A 19350-nucleotide genomic window follows, 5' to 3' on the forward strand; every position below is an offset into this window, starting at 1 on the left:
CTTTTGAGAATCACACACGGGCGTTCCTATATAGAGTCATCTCTGTCCGCCTAACCCCACCTAACCACCCTGATTCTCTAACCGGCATCCGTGTCACAGGCGCCAGTTGGAGAATCGTGTTGCCGCTGAGCTGATCGTGGCAAGGGAATCTCCCTTCAGCAATCATTTTCGAAGCCGCAGCAGGGAACTCGTCCCCCCCGTGAAGTTGACCGACAGGAGGAATACTCACTCCCTCCTGCTGGAACCAACCCCTCCGAAGCCTCCCTAAATGTTTGCAGCAGGAGGAGTGCTGAATTCCTCCTGCCGCTGCAACCCCGAGACATCCCCCAGCAGGAAGGATGCCCACTCCCTCCTGCCAGAACCCCTGAAGACCCCCCCCTGAATGTCCGTGGCAGGAGGGAATGGGCATCCCTTTTGCCGGCCATCGAATAAAGGTGTAGGGGGGTTCAGGTGGTGGCAGGGGGATCTTGGGGGTGTCGGGAGGGAAGTGTCAGAGGGATCTTAGGGTGTCAGGTGGAGTCATGGAATGGCAGGATGGAGTCGGGAAGTGTGGGTTGTTGGAGTTGGGGAGTGCTGGGGGCATATTTTTAAATATGTTTTTCATATGTTTTTAATATGTATGTTCATTTTATCATTTATATAATATCTATTCACTGTTATATGTCAAAATGTTTTAGGTTCCTGAGGCAGGCCTGATAGGCCGAAACACAAGTGTGTCAAGCCATTGCAGTTTTAAAGTTTTGAAATAAAGTTGAACACCTGGACTTTGGTACATCTCCACTGTTCGTCTTTTCGTGTCCTAAGTTGTGGATATCCTTTTCCCTGTTTTGTTTGCCTTATATTCTTTGGAAGCAGAACATTAACTCTATGAGCCTCTGAAGATGTAGGTAATTTCCCCTGGGTGCACTGACTTGCTAATCCTGTAGTCTATGTATGCTCCGGGACACCGAATTAAAAAACAGGGTAAATAGAACAAATTGATTCTGGAAGAGATCAAACTGGCTATGTCACTCAAAGCCCAAATGATGAAGTTACATCTGTCTTATTTTGGTCACACTGTCAGAAGAGAAAGATCATTGGAGAAGTTTGGGAAGATCGAAGGAACCAGTCAAAGAGGTGACCTGCAATCAGATGGCTGGACATGTTGAAAACAACCATGAGGATGACGCTGGAGGTTATTACCGGACTCGCAAAAAAACGACCTCTTTCTAGATCTGCAATTCATCAAGTCGCTAGGACTTGAACATGAGCTGATGGCACCTAATTAAGTAAGTGGAGATATAAAAATAAACTCCCATGTCCTCTGTTGACATTGATATAAATAACACTGGTGGCCTAGTGGACCTCCTCTCTCCACTCACCCTATGTGAGAGAGCACACCTCTTCTGAGTGGCCTCCACTCCATGGTTGGGCTAACCCTCAAAACCATGCTCCCCAGTCATGATCTGGAGCAATGTCCATAAAAATGTACTTCCTTTGCCAGACCGGCTACCATATTGGACAATCTCTAAGATTCTGCTCTGGTCCCTCCTGGACCTCTCAACTCTCATTCCCCAACACACTCCAAAAATTAAATTTCCATTTTAAGGTAGAAGCAAGCTCCACTTAACTCCTGTCCTAGTGGCACCATGTTGGAAAATGAAGTTTCAAGTTTAATAAATTCTTTGATTTGATCGCAAACTCATATTTTGATGCGATTTACAACAAATAACAAATTGAATAAAAAATAATAAAATCCACATACATCACATAAAATACTACTAGACATTAATACATTAGGGAAAAGGGCAGTATAAAATACAATATAAAAAAAATAAAACAGTAAATAAAATCGGGTTTAGGTTTAATATACACAGGATGGGAAACAAGTGCCCACATATTTCAAAGAACAGATTCCACCTATTTCAGTGAACCTCCACATCCTGCCCTCAAGTATAATAAAGCCGGTTTATTGAAAAGCATCTTTAAAAAGCCAGCCCTTTAGAAGGCTTTTAAATTTATTCAGTAATTTTTCCTCTCTTAGGTTAATTGGAAGTAAGTTCCAGATTTGAGGGGTGCAACAGAAAAAATTATGTCTCTCCTAGAGTAGATCACTTTTAAAGAGGGAACTATTAATAGGGCTTTATCTTCTGATCTTAACGATTTAAATAGGGAGTAAGAGATCTTAAATATCTTTCTAGAAATGTCGGGGCTTTATTTATGAGTATTTTATGAGTAAGTAAGGCTATCTTATAGGAGATTCTATGAATTACTGGCAGCCAGTGTTTCTCCTTTAAAAGTGGTGTCACGAGATCAAATTTTTTCTTTTTCATAATTATTTTTATTGCAGTATTTTGAATGATCTGGATTCTGCGTATTTCTTTTAAAGATGCTCCTTTATATAGAGCATTGCAGTAATCAATTTTTGATATTACCAGTGAATGTATTAAAATATTTAGCGCAGATTCATCAAGAAAAGCTAATAGTGATCTAATCATTCTTAGCCTATAGAAACAGGCTTTTACTAATGTGCTAATTTGTTCATGGTAATTCAATTTTTGATCTAACACGACTCCTAGAATTTTCACTTTTGCAACTACTTTTAAGAATTGTTTTGTGAAAACACTTGACCCAAAGCCTTATACTAGAATGGACTGCTAGGGGGGACGCCTGCCGAATAAAGGAGTACGGCCTTATTTAGAAAACTGATCCTTGCAGGTACATTTTGATATTCCAGGGATCAGGAGCAAGTAGAGATCGCTCTCTTCTCCTACAGGATTCTGGACTTTTAGTTTGGCATGAATAGAGGTCTGGGAAGGGATTGAAGACGAGGGGGGTTCTGGATTGTTCACTTTTAATTATTTTAGGAGTGGGCAAAGGATAGGCTTTGATTAGCGTGTTTGCTTTGGGTTACAAGATATCCGGATTTCCCCGGACAAGTCCTCCTTTTCAAAACCCGGCACTTTGTCCGGGTTTTGAAAAGCTTCCCGACATAACCGCGTCGGGGAGGGGCATCCGCACATGCGCGGATGCAATGCGGTGACATCACATGCGCACGTAACATTATTGCGTCTTGTCCGCGCATGAACGGATGCCGTCTGGGGGCGGGGCTGGGGGCAGAACAGGGCAGGAAAGAGGCAGAACTGGGCGGTCCTGGGGGTGTGGCCATGGCGGCTGCAGGAGTGAGTAGTATCACCACAGGATCACCTGCAGTTTCAGGTTCCTTAGATTAATAATTGTTTGGTGTGGTAAACTGGCGGTGTTTTATTTTTCCTTACTACATGAACCTGCGAGTGACTCTAGTAACCTGAACTGATCTAGACATATTTTCAAGGGTGGTTTAAACATTTCTAACCACCGCCTTCACCCCCACCCCAAAAATAAAAAATCTCTCACAGGAAATAGAAAACTGCAGCTATTTTATATTCAAAATAAATTATGTACATTTTAAATTGCAGAAAGAAATTTCCCTTCAGGTCTCTAAATGAATCATACATTGAGCAGACTTGCATAAAACAGAATTTTGGCAGAGCAATGTGAAACTTGAAGGCAGGAGAGGGAGACAGGAAGACAACATCGTGCAAGCATTTCACCAACAGAACAATAATAAAGCTTATGAAACCCTGCCCTCCATTTTAACCATGAAGCAGGTGACAATGGAGGATTACACTAGAAGACAGGCTTATGATGACGGCAAAATCCTTTTATTAAAAGCTCCTGGAACAGCTTCATTAAAATATTTCCTCTCTCTTAATCAATCTAATCTCATCTTATACTCTGCCATAAACAGTGGTCTCGCAAACTTTGCGAAGCCATGGCACCCTAAACGTGGTGGCCGCGGCTCGAGATATTCAGAAGTGCGCGGACGTCGCGATGACATCACGTGCATGTGTGATGTCATCATGTCGATGTCCAAGCCCTGAGCCGCCAATGGGGGGGTGCTGGAAGGGAAGAGGCACCAAGAGAACGAGAAGCGCCGGAGCTGGCGGCTCTCCTTCCCCCCGGAGTCTTGCGGCACACCTGGAATCTTGGGTGGCACACAGTTTGCAACCACCCAGAGCAGCTTACAACAAATGAAAACAAAATGCCACAAATACAAAAAAAGGCCCGGATTCTATAAACAGCGCCGATATCGGCAGCCGTCTAAAAAGCGGCCGCCGACCGTGTGTCAATCACGCTTCGGCACCGTTTACAGAATTGCGCCTGGGGGAAAGATATGCACCAGAAATGTAGGCCAGGGTTTCCAGGTCTACATTTCTGACGCCTATCTTTGCATGAATTGCACATACGTAGGCACGTTAGGCCGCCTGACGCCATTTTTGGCATTGGCCATGCCCACAGTGGTGTTCGGCGGCCTAAAACACCTACATAGGCGCCATTCCGGTGCCAAATTTTTAAGCACTCTTAAGCGCCTTGAAACTCAGTCAAAAATGTCATTTGAATGGTGTTTTTAACTGAAATTGGGCACCTACCTGAGCCTAAAAAAAACGGCGCTGGTTCGAGAATCCAGGCCAAAATGTCTAAATACATATGAAATTATTCAGAAAAAGCAAGATTATAGCTCATCACAGAAGTTAACATTGACTTCCTGCTCATTATGCACTTCTTCTGCTATTTGCGGCTGTTATTTGAATTATGTCCCCCACGCCTCTTCAGTTATCAGTACACTAGTGAAGGATAAGCTTGTGGTTAGACTAAGAACCAGAGTGTGACCGCTGGAAATCTCGGCAGCTATTTTCGTCACTCAGAGAGCATGGGCAGGAGTAAATGGGAATCGCTCCTGTCCCAGTAGGCCGCTAGACCACCAGGGAAACAAGGTAGGCATGGGGTCCTTTCTCTGGGTTCGGGAGGAGGTTGGTGGTGTCTGTTTGGGGAGGGTGGGGGAATGTTGCCTTTTCTTTTCTGGGGAGGGGGGTGCTGATGGTATTTTTGAACAATTATTATTAAAAACAAAAAAAATAATAATTAATGTCCAAGTATCCAGATTTTTGATTATCAGGACTGCTCTCTCCTTCAACCACAGAAACATAGAAACAGACGGCAGATAAGGGCCAAGGCCCATCTAGTCTTCCCACCTCAATGACCCACCCTGTACCTTTCTCTATGAATAGATCCCACGTGTCTATCCCATTTGGCCTTAAAATCAGGCACGCTGCTGACCTCAATAACCTCTAGTGGAAGACTATTCCAGCGATCAACCACCCTTTCAGTGAAAAAGAACTTCCTGGTGTCCCCGTGCAGTTTCCCGCCCCTGATTTTCCACGGATGCCCCCTTGTTGCCGCGGAACCAGCGTAACGTAAAATTTATTACGGTAGGAAAAGGTTAAGCTTGTGGGTTCAAACCCACGCTGCTCCTTGTGACCCTGGGCAAGTCACTTAATCCCCCCATTGCCCCAGGTACATTAGAGAGATTGTGAGCCCACCGGGACAGACAGGGAAAAATGCTTAAGTACTTGGATAAATTCATGTAAACCGTCCTGAGCTCCCCTGGGAGAACCGTATAGAAAATTGAGTAAATAAATAGTGTGAAAAGTTTCAGCCTCTGATAACCAGAGCTGAAATTGTGATGTCATAATGCCTCATTCCACCAATAAGAGCCAACCTCATCAGTGATGTCACATTGGCTTCATTGTCCTATACTTGACTCACTTTTGCTACATTTTGATTTCTAGAGTGGCGCAGTGGTTAAAGCTACAGCCTCAGCACCCTCAGGTTGTGGGTTCAAACCCACGTTGCTCCTTGTGACTGCGGGCAAGTCACTTAATCCCCCCATTGCCCCAGGTACATTAGATAGACTGTGAGCCCAGAAGTACGTGGATAAATTCATGTAAAAACCATTCGGAGTTCCCCTGGGAAACAGTATAGAAAACTGACAAATGTGCAGAACTGTTAAGCCTGTATGTACTTTTTAACCAGAGATTCTACATCAGTTTTTTTCCCCATCATAAATTGATTCAGGCAGATTATGTAGACAAATCGTGCAGGGGCTTTTTCTCTTAATGGCCCGTGTTTAAGTACCTTTTTCTAAATTCTAACCTGATGCTACATGAACCGAAAAAAATGAATAAGCCAAACAGGGGATAAAATAGAATCCATTTTATCTCTGCCAAAGGTTGATGAAATCTGGGGCAGTCACAGATCAATAATTAATCAAAACATACTCCATTTTAAACAGACGGAATCTTTTTTTTTCTGTGTGTGTGTTAAATCCCAGTTGAAACACAGGGTAGAGGTTACCATAGTTACTCCGGAATCTCGGAATATATCTGCTTCAAGAAAAGTGCAGTTCCAGGAATGGCTGAACTGTAGCTATATTCAACCCTCCTCTTTTGGGGTCCAGACGACATTCAACATATATTAGGTGGGGAAGAATAAGTGAAGCACTGTTGTGTTCCAAAGAGAGGGGGGAAAAAATCACAACCCTAGCCGTGCTTTAATTTCTAAGCTTGTTCTTAAGACAATAAACAATAAAATATAGCTTACGTTGGTTGCAAAATCTATCAAATGCACATCTATGATCACAGAGAAACTGCACTGCTGTTGCAGACAACAAAGATAGAAACATGACGGCAGATAAAGGCCAAATGGCCCATCTGCAACATCCACCATCTCTTTCTCTCCCTATTGGCTAAGGCTCTTAACATTTGCATCTCCTCTTCCTATAGGCTAAGGCTCTTTACACCTGCATTGTGATGTCATAGAGCTTTATGACCCATCCAGTCTGCCCATCTGCAGCATCCACTATCTCCTCCTCTCCCTATTGGCTAACATTTGCATCTCCTCTTCCTATAGCAGGGGTAGGGAACTCCGGTCCTCGAGAGCCGTATTCCAGTCGGGTTTTCAGGATTTCCCCAATGAATATGCATTGAAAGCAGTGCATGCAAATAGATCTCATGCATATTCATTGGGGAAATCCTGAAAACCCGACTGGAATACGGCTCTCGAGGACCGGAGTTCCCTACCCCTGTCCTGTAGGCTAAGGCTCTTTACACCTGCATTGTGAGGTCATAGAGCTTTATGGTTATAGAAACATAGAAACATGATGGCAGATAAAGGCCAAATGGCCCACCCAGTCTGCCCATCTGCAGCATCCACTATCTCCTTCTCTCTCTATTGGCTAAAAGGCCCATAATCGAAAGAGAAAAACATCCAAAAACCAGCCTACGTTGGCACTTGGATGAACATTTCCCAAATATGTCCAAGTGCCGATAACAGGTTTTGGACGTATTTCTAAACGACCTAGGCCTACATAGTACTGCTGAATGACCAAAGCTAAATGGGGCATTTCGGGAGGAGTGTCGAGGGCGGGATGTGGGCTGGCTTAGACTTAGTCGTACAGCATGTATAACCAAAAGTTATACAGCCCACGATCGACGGAACTTGGAAGTTGTGATTTAGACCATGTAAAACATGGTCTAAGTCACAAAAACCCACCTAAAGTCACCAGATAAGCACTGCAAACACATAAAACAGACCCGCACACCAAACCCCCATAAAAATATTAATCACACCTTTAAAATTCAGCCTCCAGACCATCATCACCTGACCGCCTGGCATAGGAAAGCCTAGTTGTCCTGCACAGAGGCAGCTTAAGTCATCTTGGGGGTGGGTTAGGGTTAGGCTCTTTACACCTGCATTGTGAGGTCATAGAGCTTTATGGTTACAGAAACATAATGGCAGATAAAGGCCAAATGGTCCATCTAGTCTGTCCATCCACAGTAACCATTATCTCTCTCTCTGCAAGAGATCCCATGTACCTATCCCAGGCCCTCTTGAAATCAGACACAGTCTCTGTCTCCACCACCTCTTCCGGAAAACTGTTCCACGCATCTACCACCCTTTCTGTAAAAAAGTATTTCCTCAGATTACTCCGGAGCCTATCACCTTTTAACTTCATCCTAAACCCTCTCATTGCAGAGTTTCCTTTCAAATTAAAGAGACTCGACCCATGCACATTTACATCACATAGGTATTTAAACGTCTCTATTATATCTCCCCTTTCCCGCATTTCCTCCAAAGTATACAGATTGAGATCTTTAAGTCTGTCCCCATACGCCTTATGATGAAGACCACACACCATTTTAGTAGCCTTCCTCTGGACTGACTCCATCCTTTTTATATCTTTTTTAAGGCGCAACTTCCAGAATTGTACACCATATTCTAAATGAGGTCTCACCAGAGTCTTAAACAGAGGCATCAATACCTCCTTTTCCCTACTGGCCACACCTCTCCCTATGCTTGCGGCTTTGTCTTTTCACGGCTTGTTGCATGGCTGGCGTTTGGCCTCTTCTCTGGATATCAGTTGCTGCAAAACTGCTTGTTTCAAATGCACTAAACCAGATTTTCTGGAATGAAAATCCAGAACCATAGCCCCGCCCCAGACCCGCCCTGTTCTGCCAGAGACACGCCCTGTTCCGCCCCCCCAGACACGCCCACTCAATCTGTTCGCTTATCAGGAGGGTATCTACATATGCGCTGGTGTGACGCGATCATATCACATGCATGCGCGTGACAGCATGTTGCATCTGCGCATGCGCAGATGCCATCACGATGTTGCTGCTAGCTGGAAGCTTTTCAAAAAGAAGGACCCATTCGGGGGAAATCCAGATGTCTGGTAATCCTAACCATTAGAATGCCTTTACACCACTAGTGCTTTCCTAGAAACTGTGAGAATTGATGCAAAAATGTACCCCTGATTAATTGCCATGGGAGAAATGCAGACTGCACTTTTTTCTGTTTTTCTTATATAGTACATGAAAATACTGAAGGCATTGATGCTTTAGAATAGTGACTCTTAAAAATATAAGGTTACCATGTTTGCAGAGAAAAAAAAATTAAATGGTTACTACTTTTGCTAAAGAAATATTTTGAACAAACAGAAAAAGAGTCACTGGAGATGTCAAATTCAACCTGTAGTGACAATATCTTTTATTGACAGTTTGTGCAAGGGTGATTGGATAATAACTAAATGGACTTCAATTGATGTACTTGTAGGGATGGAGATCTGATAAGTTCTGATCCAGGACATCAGAACACGGGCAGGGTCAGCACACAGGCGGTTCTGAACACAGGTCAGGTCGGCACACTGACCTAGGCCCTGTGTGCAGATCTAAGCCTGTGTTTGGATCTGAGGCCCTTTTTCTCATTCCCTCTCCCTCCTGTCACGTATACATTCTAAGCAAGGACAAGGTTTGCACCTTGTGATAGAATGCTGAGGCATCTCTCCTCCCATCCTGTCACATATTAACCTGACACACATTTACCCTTATTCCTTATCTTGTTTAAACATTCCTTATATGGGCAACAATCAGACTTTGCCTATGTGCCAAAGCAGACCCTGACTTAAGGCTAATCAAGAAAGCTTAAGAAGCATGCATTATAACCTTTGGACCATAGAAAGATTTGAGACATATCAGAAATGTACACATTGGGAATCACTTTATTGTAACTGTTATTATGTATTCAGATGTCATGTGAGATAGTAGCTTTGAGATGCACATGAAATAGATAAACAATAAGTTACCTTGGTCTAATCCTCACTGTAAATGCATTATGAAATTATAACTTTGTAGAGCATTAACTAAGTAATTAATGAAGCTATGATTCTCAATAAAAAGGAGGAGAGACCATTCATTTGGAGCGCCTCCTTCCTGACTAAGACTGCGCGTGTGTGTTTCCTTTGTGTAACATTTCTACATGTACTGCTCTCCCTCTGGATTCGTGGTTACCCTACTCGCGAATTCGGTTATTCGCAATTTTTTTCTTCTTTTTGCAGGCTGCCCAAACCTCCCTGGACCTTACCTGGTGGTTTAGCAGTGACACGGAGCAGGAGCGATCTTCCTATGCTCCTGCCCCGTGCAGAGCCATCATCAAAATGGCTGCCATGAGTTCCCGTTGTAGTCTCGAAGATCGCTTCTGCCCTACTTCACTGCCCTACTTACTACCAAGTAAGGTCGGAGAGGCATGCGGGGGTGGGTCAGAGTCGGCCCCCAAAATTATTCGCAATTTTTCCCTAGTTGATAACTTTGCCCCTTATTAAGAGATTGCCAAATCAAACTGTAGCATAGAAATTATGGGATTAATACTCAAAAAACCAAGCATCAAAATCAAAACTTTACTAATAAATAATTAGCAATACAAGTGCTCAAAAGAAGGCAGGAAAGCCTTAGAATGCCAGGGTGCCATGATACATAGTAACATAGTAGATGACGGCAGATAAAGACCCGAATGGTCCATCCAGTCTGCCCAACCTGATTCAGTTTAAATTTTTTATTTTTTTTTATTTTTTTCTTCTTAGCTATTTCTGGGCAAGAATCCAAAGCTTTACCCGGTACTGTGCTTGGGTTCCAACTGCCGAAATCTCTGCTAAGACTTACTCCAGCCCATCTACACCCTCCCAGCCATTGAAGCCCTTCCCTGCCCATCCTCCACCAAACGGCCATACACAGACACAGACCGTGCAAGTCTGCCCAGTAACTGGCCTAGTTCAATATTTAATATTATTTTCTGATTCTAAATCTTCTGTGTTCATCCCACGCTTCTTTGAACTCAGTCACAGTTTTACTCTCCACCACCTCTCTCGGGAGCGCATTCCAGGCATCCACTACCCTCTCCGTAAAGTAGAATTTCCTAACATTGCCTTTGAATCTACCAATTTCTTTTCAATACCCGGACAAAATGCCGCGTTTTGAAAAGCTGTCTGAACCCCTCATAAGGAGAACATGTCCCGGGACCACCTCATTCGGCCCCCACCCCAAACCTCATCTCTTTCGGTCGGGGCTGGAGTACATTTGCGTGGATGCAGTTATGATTTCACACGCACGTGTCTAAAAGAGGAAATGTCCAGGGAAATCCGGACGTCTTGTAACCCTAGTATTTCTTAATCTTATATTTTATATATAATGTACAGTGGTACCTCGGTTTACGAGTGCACCGGTTTGCGAGTGTTTTGCAAGACGAGCAAAACATTTGCAAAATCGGCACCTCAGAAACCGAGCGTGCTTTGATTTGCGAGCAGCCCTCCCCCGCGAACCGGCACCCTCCCCCCCGCGATCCTCACCCCCCTGCCGCCATCGGGCACCCCCCCGCCGTGACCTGAGATCCCCCCAACCCACCCGAACCCTCTTCTTACTTTGCTGTAGCCTCCGCAACAGCACCGGCACCAGCATGTCCTGTGCGTGGTGCCGGTGCCTGAAGATCTGCTTCCTGTGCTGGGCCTTGAGAGTTCACGTTCGACGTGAGAGTTCACATTCGACGTGAACTCTCAGGCCTTGAGCATGCGCACATGCTCAAGGCCCAGCACAGGAAGCAGATCTTCAGGCACCGGCACCACGCACAGGACATGCTGGTGCCGGTGTCGCTGCAGCCGGTGAGGCTACAGCAAAGTAAGAAGAGGGTTGGGTGGGTTGGGGGGGACCTCAGGTTACAGCGGGGGGGTGCCCGATGGTGGCGGTGGGGGGGTGCGGATCGTGGGGGGAAGGGTGCCGGTTCACGGGGGGGCCTTCGGGAGGGAGCAATGCTGGTTCTCGTGGGGGGGGGGGGGGGAGCAGCGCTGCTGGCCTCGGTGTGGGGGGAGTGGGAACGTATCCCCTATGGGGAAACTCGCTTTGATAAAAGAGCATTTTGGATTACGAGCATGCTCCTGGAACGGATTATGCTCGTAATCCAAGGTACCACTGTATTGTGTTTTGTGGTGCAAATTCACTGTGTTTTTGTAGTTCTTACCTCTTATTGTAAACCACATTTAACCATAAGGTATCACGGTATATAAATAAATCTATTAATATTATATTGTTGATGGTATTTCTGCCATCTGCTACCCATTTTAAGACATTTATGTTTCTACAAAATTAATGCAAAATATTTTGGGAACGCTCATGTTTTTAAATGTGTAAATGATGATGAAAGAGAAAGATGATATCAAATGTACCTTCTTTTGCTCGGTATGACTCCCATTTCCTCGCTGTCTCCTTCTGGCGTGACTCTTCTTGCCTGCCACCATTCGTCATCGGAGGCATTGATGACATGGAGGATGTCCCCGTACTTAAAGCTGAGTCCTTGACTTGGGAGGCCGCTGTCTTTGACTTTGTCATAGTCAAACATAGCTCTGCCAGGAAAACGAAGAGAAAGGACATCTTAATCGCACGGAGTCCTACAGTACTTTTGCATGAACACATTAAGATCTGGGCTTAACATGATTTTGACAGGGAACTTTTCCACGCATTAAGCCCTGGGCTTCCATGGCAGGATTTAGGGAATTTTTTTTTTGTTTGTTTCAAATTCTTTATTCATTTTTATCATTAAATACAAAGTGCATACACATAAGCAATCCAGTAATATAGTCTACTGCACTCTTCTCTAACAAATAAACTAAATAATCCTCCCCCTCCCCCACCCCTCCTGGATAGGTATAACAATATTTCATGACTCAAAGGGAAATACTAATAATAATTATATTACTACTTACAATATTTTGTTAACGGGCCCCAAATTTCTTTAAATTTGCTATGGTGTCCCCTCTGCAAAGAATTCATGTTTTCAAACTTATAAATCTGACATAGGGATTCCCACCAGAAGCTATAATTTAAGTTATCCCAGCTTTTCCAATTTTTCATTATTAGTTGCATGGCTACTCCTGTCATAATGAGGAGTAGTTTGTTCTAATTTGCACTAATTGGTTTCTTTGACAGCAGTGGCGTACCTAACATATGTGACATCCGGGGCCCATCATTTTTTGGCACCCCTTCCCCCATCTGTACGAAAAACATGATTTTTAGTAACAAGCCACACGTCACACATGAGTACCTAGGAAAAGGCAGCATCTTACATATTGCAGTGAGCAGTACATCAATACACCCATTGTAAAACTAAACAAGCCAGACTAGTACAGATCAATCCTACACCGTCAATCCTAACAGAAAACCATGTCTTTCGAACACACAAAACACAAAAAATACCTTTGCCTAGTATGGAATATAATAATAATAATAATAATAATTTTATTCTTGTATACCGCCATACCCAACGAGTTCTAGGCGGTTCACATTCATTAATTAAGGTCCATGATGACGCACGGATTTACAAAATTTTAACAAAATTACAGAATTTTAACAAAAAATTACAGGCAATGAAGAGGGGGGCGTGGGGAACTCTATGACTGAGATTTAGCAGAGGTAATGATAAGACAGAAGGTAGGGATGGTAAGCGATAATGAGAGTGAGACCAAGTGTGGAGAGGGGGGGAGGAGAAGGAGCAGAAGGAATGGGGGAATGTGGGACAGGGGAGAAGCTGGGGGCAGGGGGATTAAAAGCCCTGTTCGCGGAAGAGGTGCGTTTTGAGAAGTTTTCTAAAACTAAGGTAAGAGGGGGCCTCTAGTATCATTTGGGCAAGCCAAGGGTTCAGCTTAGCCGCCTGGTAAGCAAAGGTTTTGTTGAGAAATATATTGAGGTGACATAATTTTAGGGATGGGAAGACGAACAGCTGGATTCTGCGGGATTTCTTGTTGGTGAGATTCAGAGTGAAATGGTGATTGAGGTAACTTGGTAATAGACCAAAAACTGTTTTGTAGCAGATGCAGGCGAATTTGAATAGGACTCTGGATTCGAAAGGGAGCCAATGCAGTTGGTGGTAGAAAGGCGTGATGTAGTCCCATTTGTTCAGGCCGAATATGAGGCGGACGGCAGTGTTCTGGATCAGTTTTAGTCTCCTCATGGTTTTCTTTGTGGAGCTCAAATAAATGACATTGCAATAGCCTAGTACGCTGAGCACGGAGGACTGTACTAAAAGGCGGAAAGAGGCGTCGTCAAAGTATTTTTTTATGGTGCGCAGTTTCCAGAGCACCTAGAAGCATTTCTTGATAGTAAGATCGGTGTGATTTTCTAGCGATAGATGTTTGTCTAGAGTGACTCCCAGTATTTTTAATGTTTGTTCGAGGGGGAAGACCAGACCTTTCACCTGGATTGTGGAGTCTTTGATTTTTTCATTGGGGGAGGCTAGGAAGAATTTTGTTTTATCCGGGTTTAGTTTTAATCTGTAGGATAGCATCCAGAGTTCTATCTGATTGAGTATGTTTGTGATGTAGGCTAGAAGTTCTGTGGAGAGTGGGATGACTATTGTGATGTCATCTGCGTAGATGAAGAATTTGAGTTTGAGTTTATGAAGGAGGTTACCCAGGGAGGCGAGGTAGATATTAAATAGTGTGGGGGACAGGGGGGAGCCCTGCGGCACCCCGCAGGAGTTAACCCAGCTAGGTGAGGAAGAGTCGTTTTTAAGTACTCTGTAGGATCTGTTTTGTAGGAATCCGCGAAACCAATTGAGGACCTGGTCGGAGATGCCTATGTGGGTCAGGCATTCAAGGAGAATGTTGTGGTCTACTAGGTCGAACGCACTGCTCAAGTCGAGTTGAAGGATCAAGGCGCTGGAGCCCAGGCTGAAGAGGGTGTGCAGGTGGTCAATTAAGGCTGCTATGATGGTTTCGGTGCTGTGGTCTGTTCGAAAGCCCGATTGATTGTCACTTAGTATGTTGAATTTATCCAGACAAGCGGTGAGATCAGCTTTTACCACCCCTTCAGCTATGTCACAAACTATCCCCTCCCCCTTTTACAAAACTGTAGTGTGGATTTTAGCCATGGTGATAATAGCTCTGCCACTCATAGAATTCTGAGCATCAGAGCTACTACCACCACGGCTGGCGCTAAAAAACGCTCTACAATTTTGTAAAAGCAGGGATAAAATAGAAATACATAGACAAAGGTTAAATTGAACCAGCAAGAAGCTGGACTCTGCATACAATGTAATACCACAGAAACAGTGACACATGTCTCCTAAAGCAATAAATAAATTGAAAATTTTTGTTCTACCTTTGTCTTCTCTGGTTTCTGCTTTCCTCATCTTCTTGTTAGTCTCTTCCTTCCATCCACTGTCTGCCATCTCTCTGCCCCTATATGGCATATTCTCTCCTTCTATGCCCCTTCCAGAAACTGTATGCCTCCCTCTTCCATCTCTCTTTTCACCCCCATTGGTCTGGCATCTCTCCTTCCCTCTCCCACACCTCTCTTCTGCAATCCCTTTCTTCCCTCATTTTCCTTTTCAATTTATTCTCTGCATCCATCTAGATTACGTTCTTACTACCCTCATCAATTTTCTTTTTTACTGTCTACCTACAACTCGCCACCTCTTTCCCTCACCCCCTCCAGTATTTCTCTAACTCAATCCTTTTCCCCCATCATGTGCCCTCCTTTTATTTATCCCCTCCTTCCATCCTCTGCCCTCTTCTCTCTCTCCCTTCTCTCCACTTCCATCATCTGCTCCTTCTCCCTTTCCCCCACTTCCATCATCTGCCCTCTTCTCTCTCCCCCTTCTCTCCACTTCCATCATCTGCCCTTTCTCTCTCTTTCCCCCCTCCTTCCATCATATGCCCTCTTCTCTCTCCCCACTTCTATCATCTGCCCCTTCTCCCCACTTCCATCATCTGCCCCTTCTCCCCACTTCCATCATCTCCCCCTTCTCTCTCTTTCCCCCACTTCCATCATCTGCCCTCTTCTCTCTCCCCCTTCTCTCCACTTCCATCATCTGCCTCTTCTCTCTCCCCCTTCTCTCCACTTCCATCATCTGCCCCTTCTCTCTCTTTCCCCCCTCCTTTCATCATCTGCCCTCTTCTCTCCCCCCACTTCCATCATCTGCCCCTTCTCTCTCTTTCCCCCACTTCCATCATCTGTCGCCTTCTCTCAATCTCTCCATCCACCACAGGCCCATCTTTCTCCCTCACCTTTCCGATTTTGGCAACAAGATCAGCAAGGCCCCCCCCCACCACGGCACTCAGCGGCATCGGCGCCCCCCCTGCCCCGCGACAGCACTCAAGTTCAGCCTCCTTCTCCCGGCATCAGCAGAACTTCAGATCGGCAACAGGTGCTCAGTCAAAAGCTTCCCCTGACTGAACTGTCTGGGCGTAAACAGGAAGCTGAGTCAGGGGAAGCTTTTGACTGAGCACCTGTTGCCGATCTGAAGTTCTGCTGATGCCGGGAGGAGGCCGAACTTGAGTGCTGTCGCGGGGCAGGGGGGGCGCCGATGCCGCTGAGTGCCGTTGCAGCCCAGGAATTTTCCGGACCTGTCCGGCTGTGCACCCCCCCCCCTAAGGCTGCACCCGGGGCGGACCGCCCCCCCCCCCCCGCCCCACCACCCCTTGGTACGCCACTGTTTGACAATAAAATCGTTCCAAACAAAATTATATCATATGATAATGTTAATGGAACTTCCAAAACCATGATAATTTGACCCCAAATAGATTTCCAGAATTTGAATATCAAGGGACAATAATAAAGCAAATGATCCAATGTCCCTACATCAAGATGACAGTGCCAGCATCTATTAGATTTAGAACTATCCAACCGTTGTAACCTAACAGGGGTCCAAAAAGATCTATGAAACAAGAAAAACCATGTCTGTCTCATAGACGCTGAAGCTGTACATCTCATCCTCCAAGTCCAAATTCGTGGCCATTGAGACGCAGAAATCTGCTGCTTTGTCTCAATACTCCAAATGTCTCTAAGACTTGTTTTTGGCTTTTTATTCGAATATTCAGAAAACAATTTATACCACTGGGCAGCCTCATGTCCTAGGAAATCTGTCTGAAAGCATAGGAATGGCAAGTTATATTGATCCTTTAAATTACATCATTCAGGGAACCCTTTCTGAATAGTCTGCTTCAACTACACCCATTTAAATCAGGGATGTCCAACTTTTTGGCTTCCCTGGGCCGCATTGGCCGAAAATTTTTTTCTGGGGCCACACTGCAGCAAGACAGAGGAGGGAGCTGGCAAGACGGTAAACACCCGGGTGCAGCAGAGGAAAACATCATCGCCCTCGACCGGGACAGCACAAAATACTTCACGGGGCTGCATGCGGCCCTCGGGCCACAGGTTGGACACCTCTGATTTAAATGATTTAGGGAATTTTTTAAACAGTTGTGTTTTGCAGGTCCTATGCAAATTTTTCCATTAGCAAGTGGGATTCGCCAAAAAAGCCAACTAATGTGGAAGCACTTCCCAGCTCCTGTTTAGGAGGCGCAAAGGCCCTGATTCTAAAAAAGGCACTTAAAAGTTAGCTGCCTAGATTGGCAAGAATAGCTGACCTAGGCACCTAACTTACGCTAGCTTTTAAAAAGCCGCGATAGAGATTTCTACTGTGGGCCGGCAAGGTAAATGATCCAACGCTCATAAATTTCCAATGAGCATCGGAGTATTTAAATTGCTAGCCTGTAGTAGAAACCTCTATTGCAGCTTTGTAAAAGGAGCCCTTAATTATTCAATTAGACATTATCGGCATCATTAATTGAAAAATTGCAATTACATAACAATCAATTAATTAGATCATAGGCAGTGGCGTAGTAAGGATAAGAGGCCCACGGGGTGGTAGAGCGTGCCCTCCTCTCTGCACCCCAACTCCTTCCATGCTCCCCCTACTTCTTCCCGCCCCCTCCACCCCACACTTGCATTCTCCCTTCCCTCCCGTACCTCTAAATCTTCGTCAGCGCAAGTGGCTTTTCTCCAGCATGTTCCTTGCGCCAAGATTGGATGTCCTTCTGATGTCACTTCCTGGCCCTGTGACCTGGAAGTGATTCAGAGGGGAACCGGGCTGGCACGAGCAGCAGGTAGAAGTTGCTCGCGCTCGCGAAGATCTACAGAGGTACGGGGTGGGGGTGGGGAGGGACGGCACAAGCATAGCATGGTGGGGCGGGGCAGAGAGGTGCTGGTGCCCCCACCGACTTGGCGCCCAGGGCAGTCCGCCCCCTCGCCCACCCTTACTACGCCACCGATCCTAGGCATCTAATTTGGTAGCGACTACAACTTCCAGGTAGGCACTTAGACTGAGGCACCTACCAGAAAGTAGGCGTGGCTAAGGGCATATGTTAGTATCTAGGCACCTAAATTGGACTTAGGGCACCGGTATTTACGTCAAGAAAACCTTGGCATAAATAGGTGCCTTACTCAAGACTGCTATGCGCTGCGTTAATCAGCACCCAGTTATTATGAGCTGGTTATAGAATCGGGTTAAAGAAGTCCGTGTTATCTAGCTACAAGGGGCTAATTCTAATGTGCTTGTTGGATAACGCTTCAGTGCTCATTCCTCTCCATAGCATACCCTCTACCAAATCAATAACGAAAAGAAAAGTAGCACATGATTAATGTGAGCTTACAGGCAAATTACTGCAAAATACTCAGTAACAGAGTAACATAGCAAATGACGGCAGATAAAGACCCGAGTGGTCCCTCCAGTCCACCCAAGAGTCACACTCATCAGCAAGGCAATGTTGAACCAACAATCATGTAATTATCCATTTTACTTGCTAAGTTCCTCTGTAAGATGTCCTTCCCCCCTCCACCCCCCCCCTCCCGTGCGCGATAGGCAAGGCCTCTACGCGGATATGAATGTGGTATAAAATACGCAAACTTGCTCCTGATCTGTCTTGTCATATACGGGACACAGTCTGTCCGGAATCAGCTTCACTTCCCCACATCTGGGGCTGTAATTTAAGCACAGCAGCGTAGCAAGGGTAGCAGGAGCTCGGGGCGGCGGCACCCCCGCCCTCTTCTCCTCCCCTGCTCCTTCTGTGCCTCTGCCGCACGCTTTCCCTTCCCCCACACCCCTTTAACTTTGCCAGCACAAGCACTATCTCCAATCTGCTGTTCACACTTAGCCTCAGCTCTCCCTCAGATGTCACTTCCTGGTCCCATGACCTGGAAGTGACTTCAGAGGAAGAGCCAAGGTCGGCACAAGCAGCAGGCTGGAGATGCTGCCCAGGCCGGCAAAGAGTTAGAGATGTGGCAGGGGAGGGGCGGGGAAGGAGAGGGAGGGCGGAGTGGAGAGGAGGTGCTGGCACCCCTATTAAAATGGTGCCTGGGGTGGTCCGTCCCCAAAACCCCCCTTACTACGCCACTGCTTATACGTATTAGAAATAAATATTATTTATAATTGTTGATCTGATGAGTTTTGTGTTGATACTATCTTCTTTCTATTTAGGGATCCTTTGTGTCTATCCCATGCATTTTTGAACTTGGTCACTCTTTTTGCATCCACCATCTGAACATTTATTTTAAAAATTTGCAGATAACACTAAACTGTTCAAAGTTGTTAAATCGCATCTGGATTGTGAAAAATTGCAGGCGGACCTTAGGAATTTGGAAGACTGGGCGTCCAAATGGCAGATGAAATTTTATGTGGACAAATGCAAAGTGATGTCACATTGGGAAGAATAACCCAAATCACAGTTACCGGATGCTAGGGTCCAAGAAAAAGATCTGGGTGCCATCGTAGACAATGCAATGAAACCTTCCGCCCAATGTGTGGCAGCGGCCAAGAAGGCAAACAGGATGC

At 45.3% G+C, this 19350-nt stretch overlaps 1 protein-coding gene across 1 annotated transcript in view; it reads right to left on the reverse strand.

Moving 5' to 3' along the window:
- DLG2 (discs large MAGUK scaffold protein 2) overlaps positions 1-19350 on the reverse strand; it is a 1272293-nt gene that overhangs the window by 119654 nt on the left and 1133289 nt on the right. The window contains exon 17 of the mRNA XM_033948577.1: positions 11909-12085. Within this exon, the coding sequence (XP_033804468.1) occupies positions 11909-12085 (177 nt within the window). The remainder of the gene's footprint in view (positions 1-11908; positions 12086-19350) is intronic.

This window comes from Geotrypetes seraphini, chromosome 6 (genome assembly GCF_902459505.1).
Source record: "Geotrypetes seraphini chromosome 6, aGeoSer1.1, whole genome shotgun sequence".
Classification (NCBI taxonomy): Eukaryota; Metazoa; Chordata; class Amphibia; order Gymnophiona; family Dermophiidae; genus Geotrypetes; species Geotrypetes seraphini.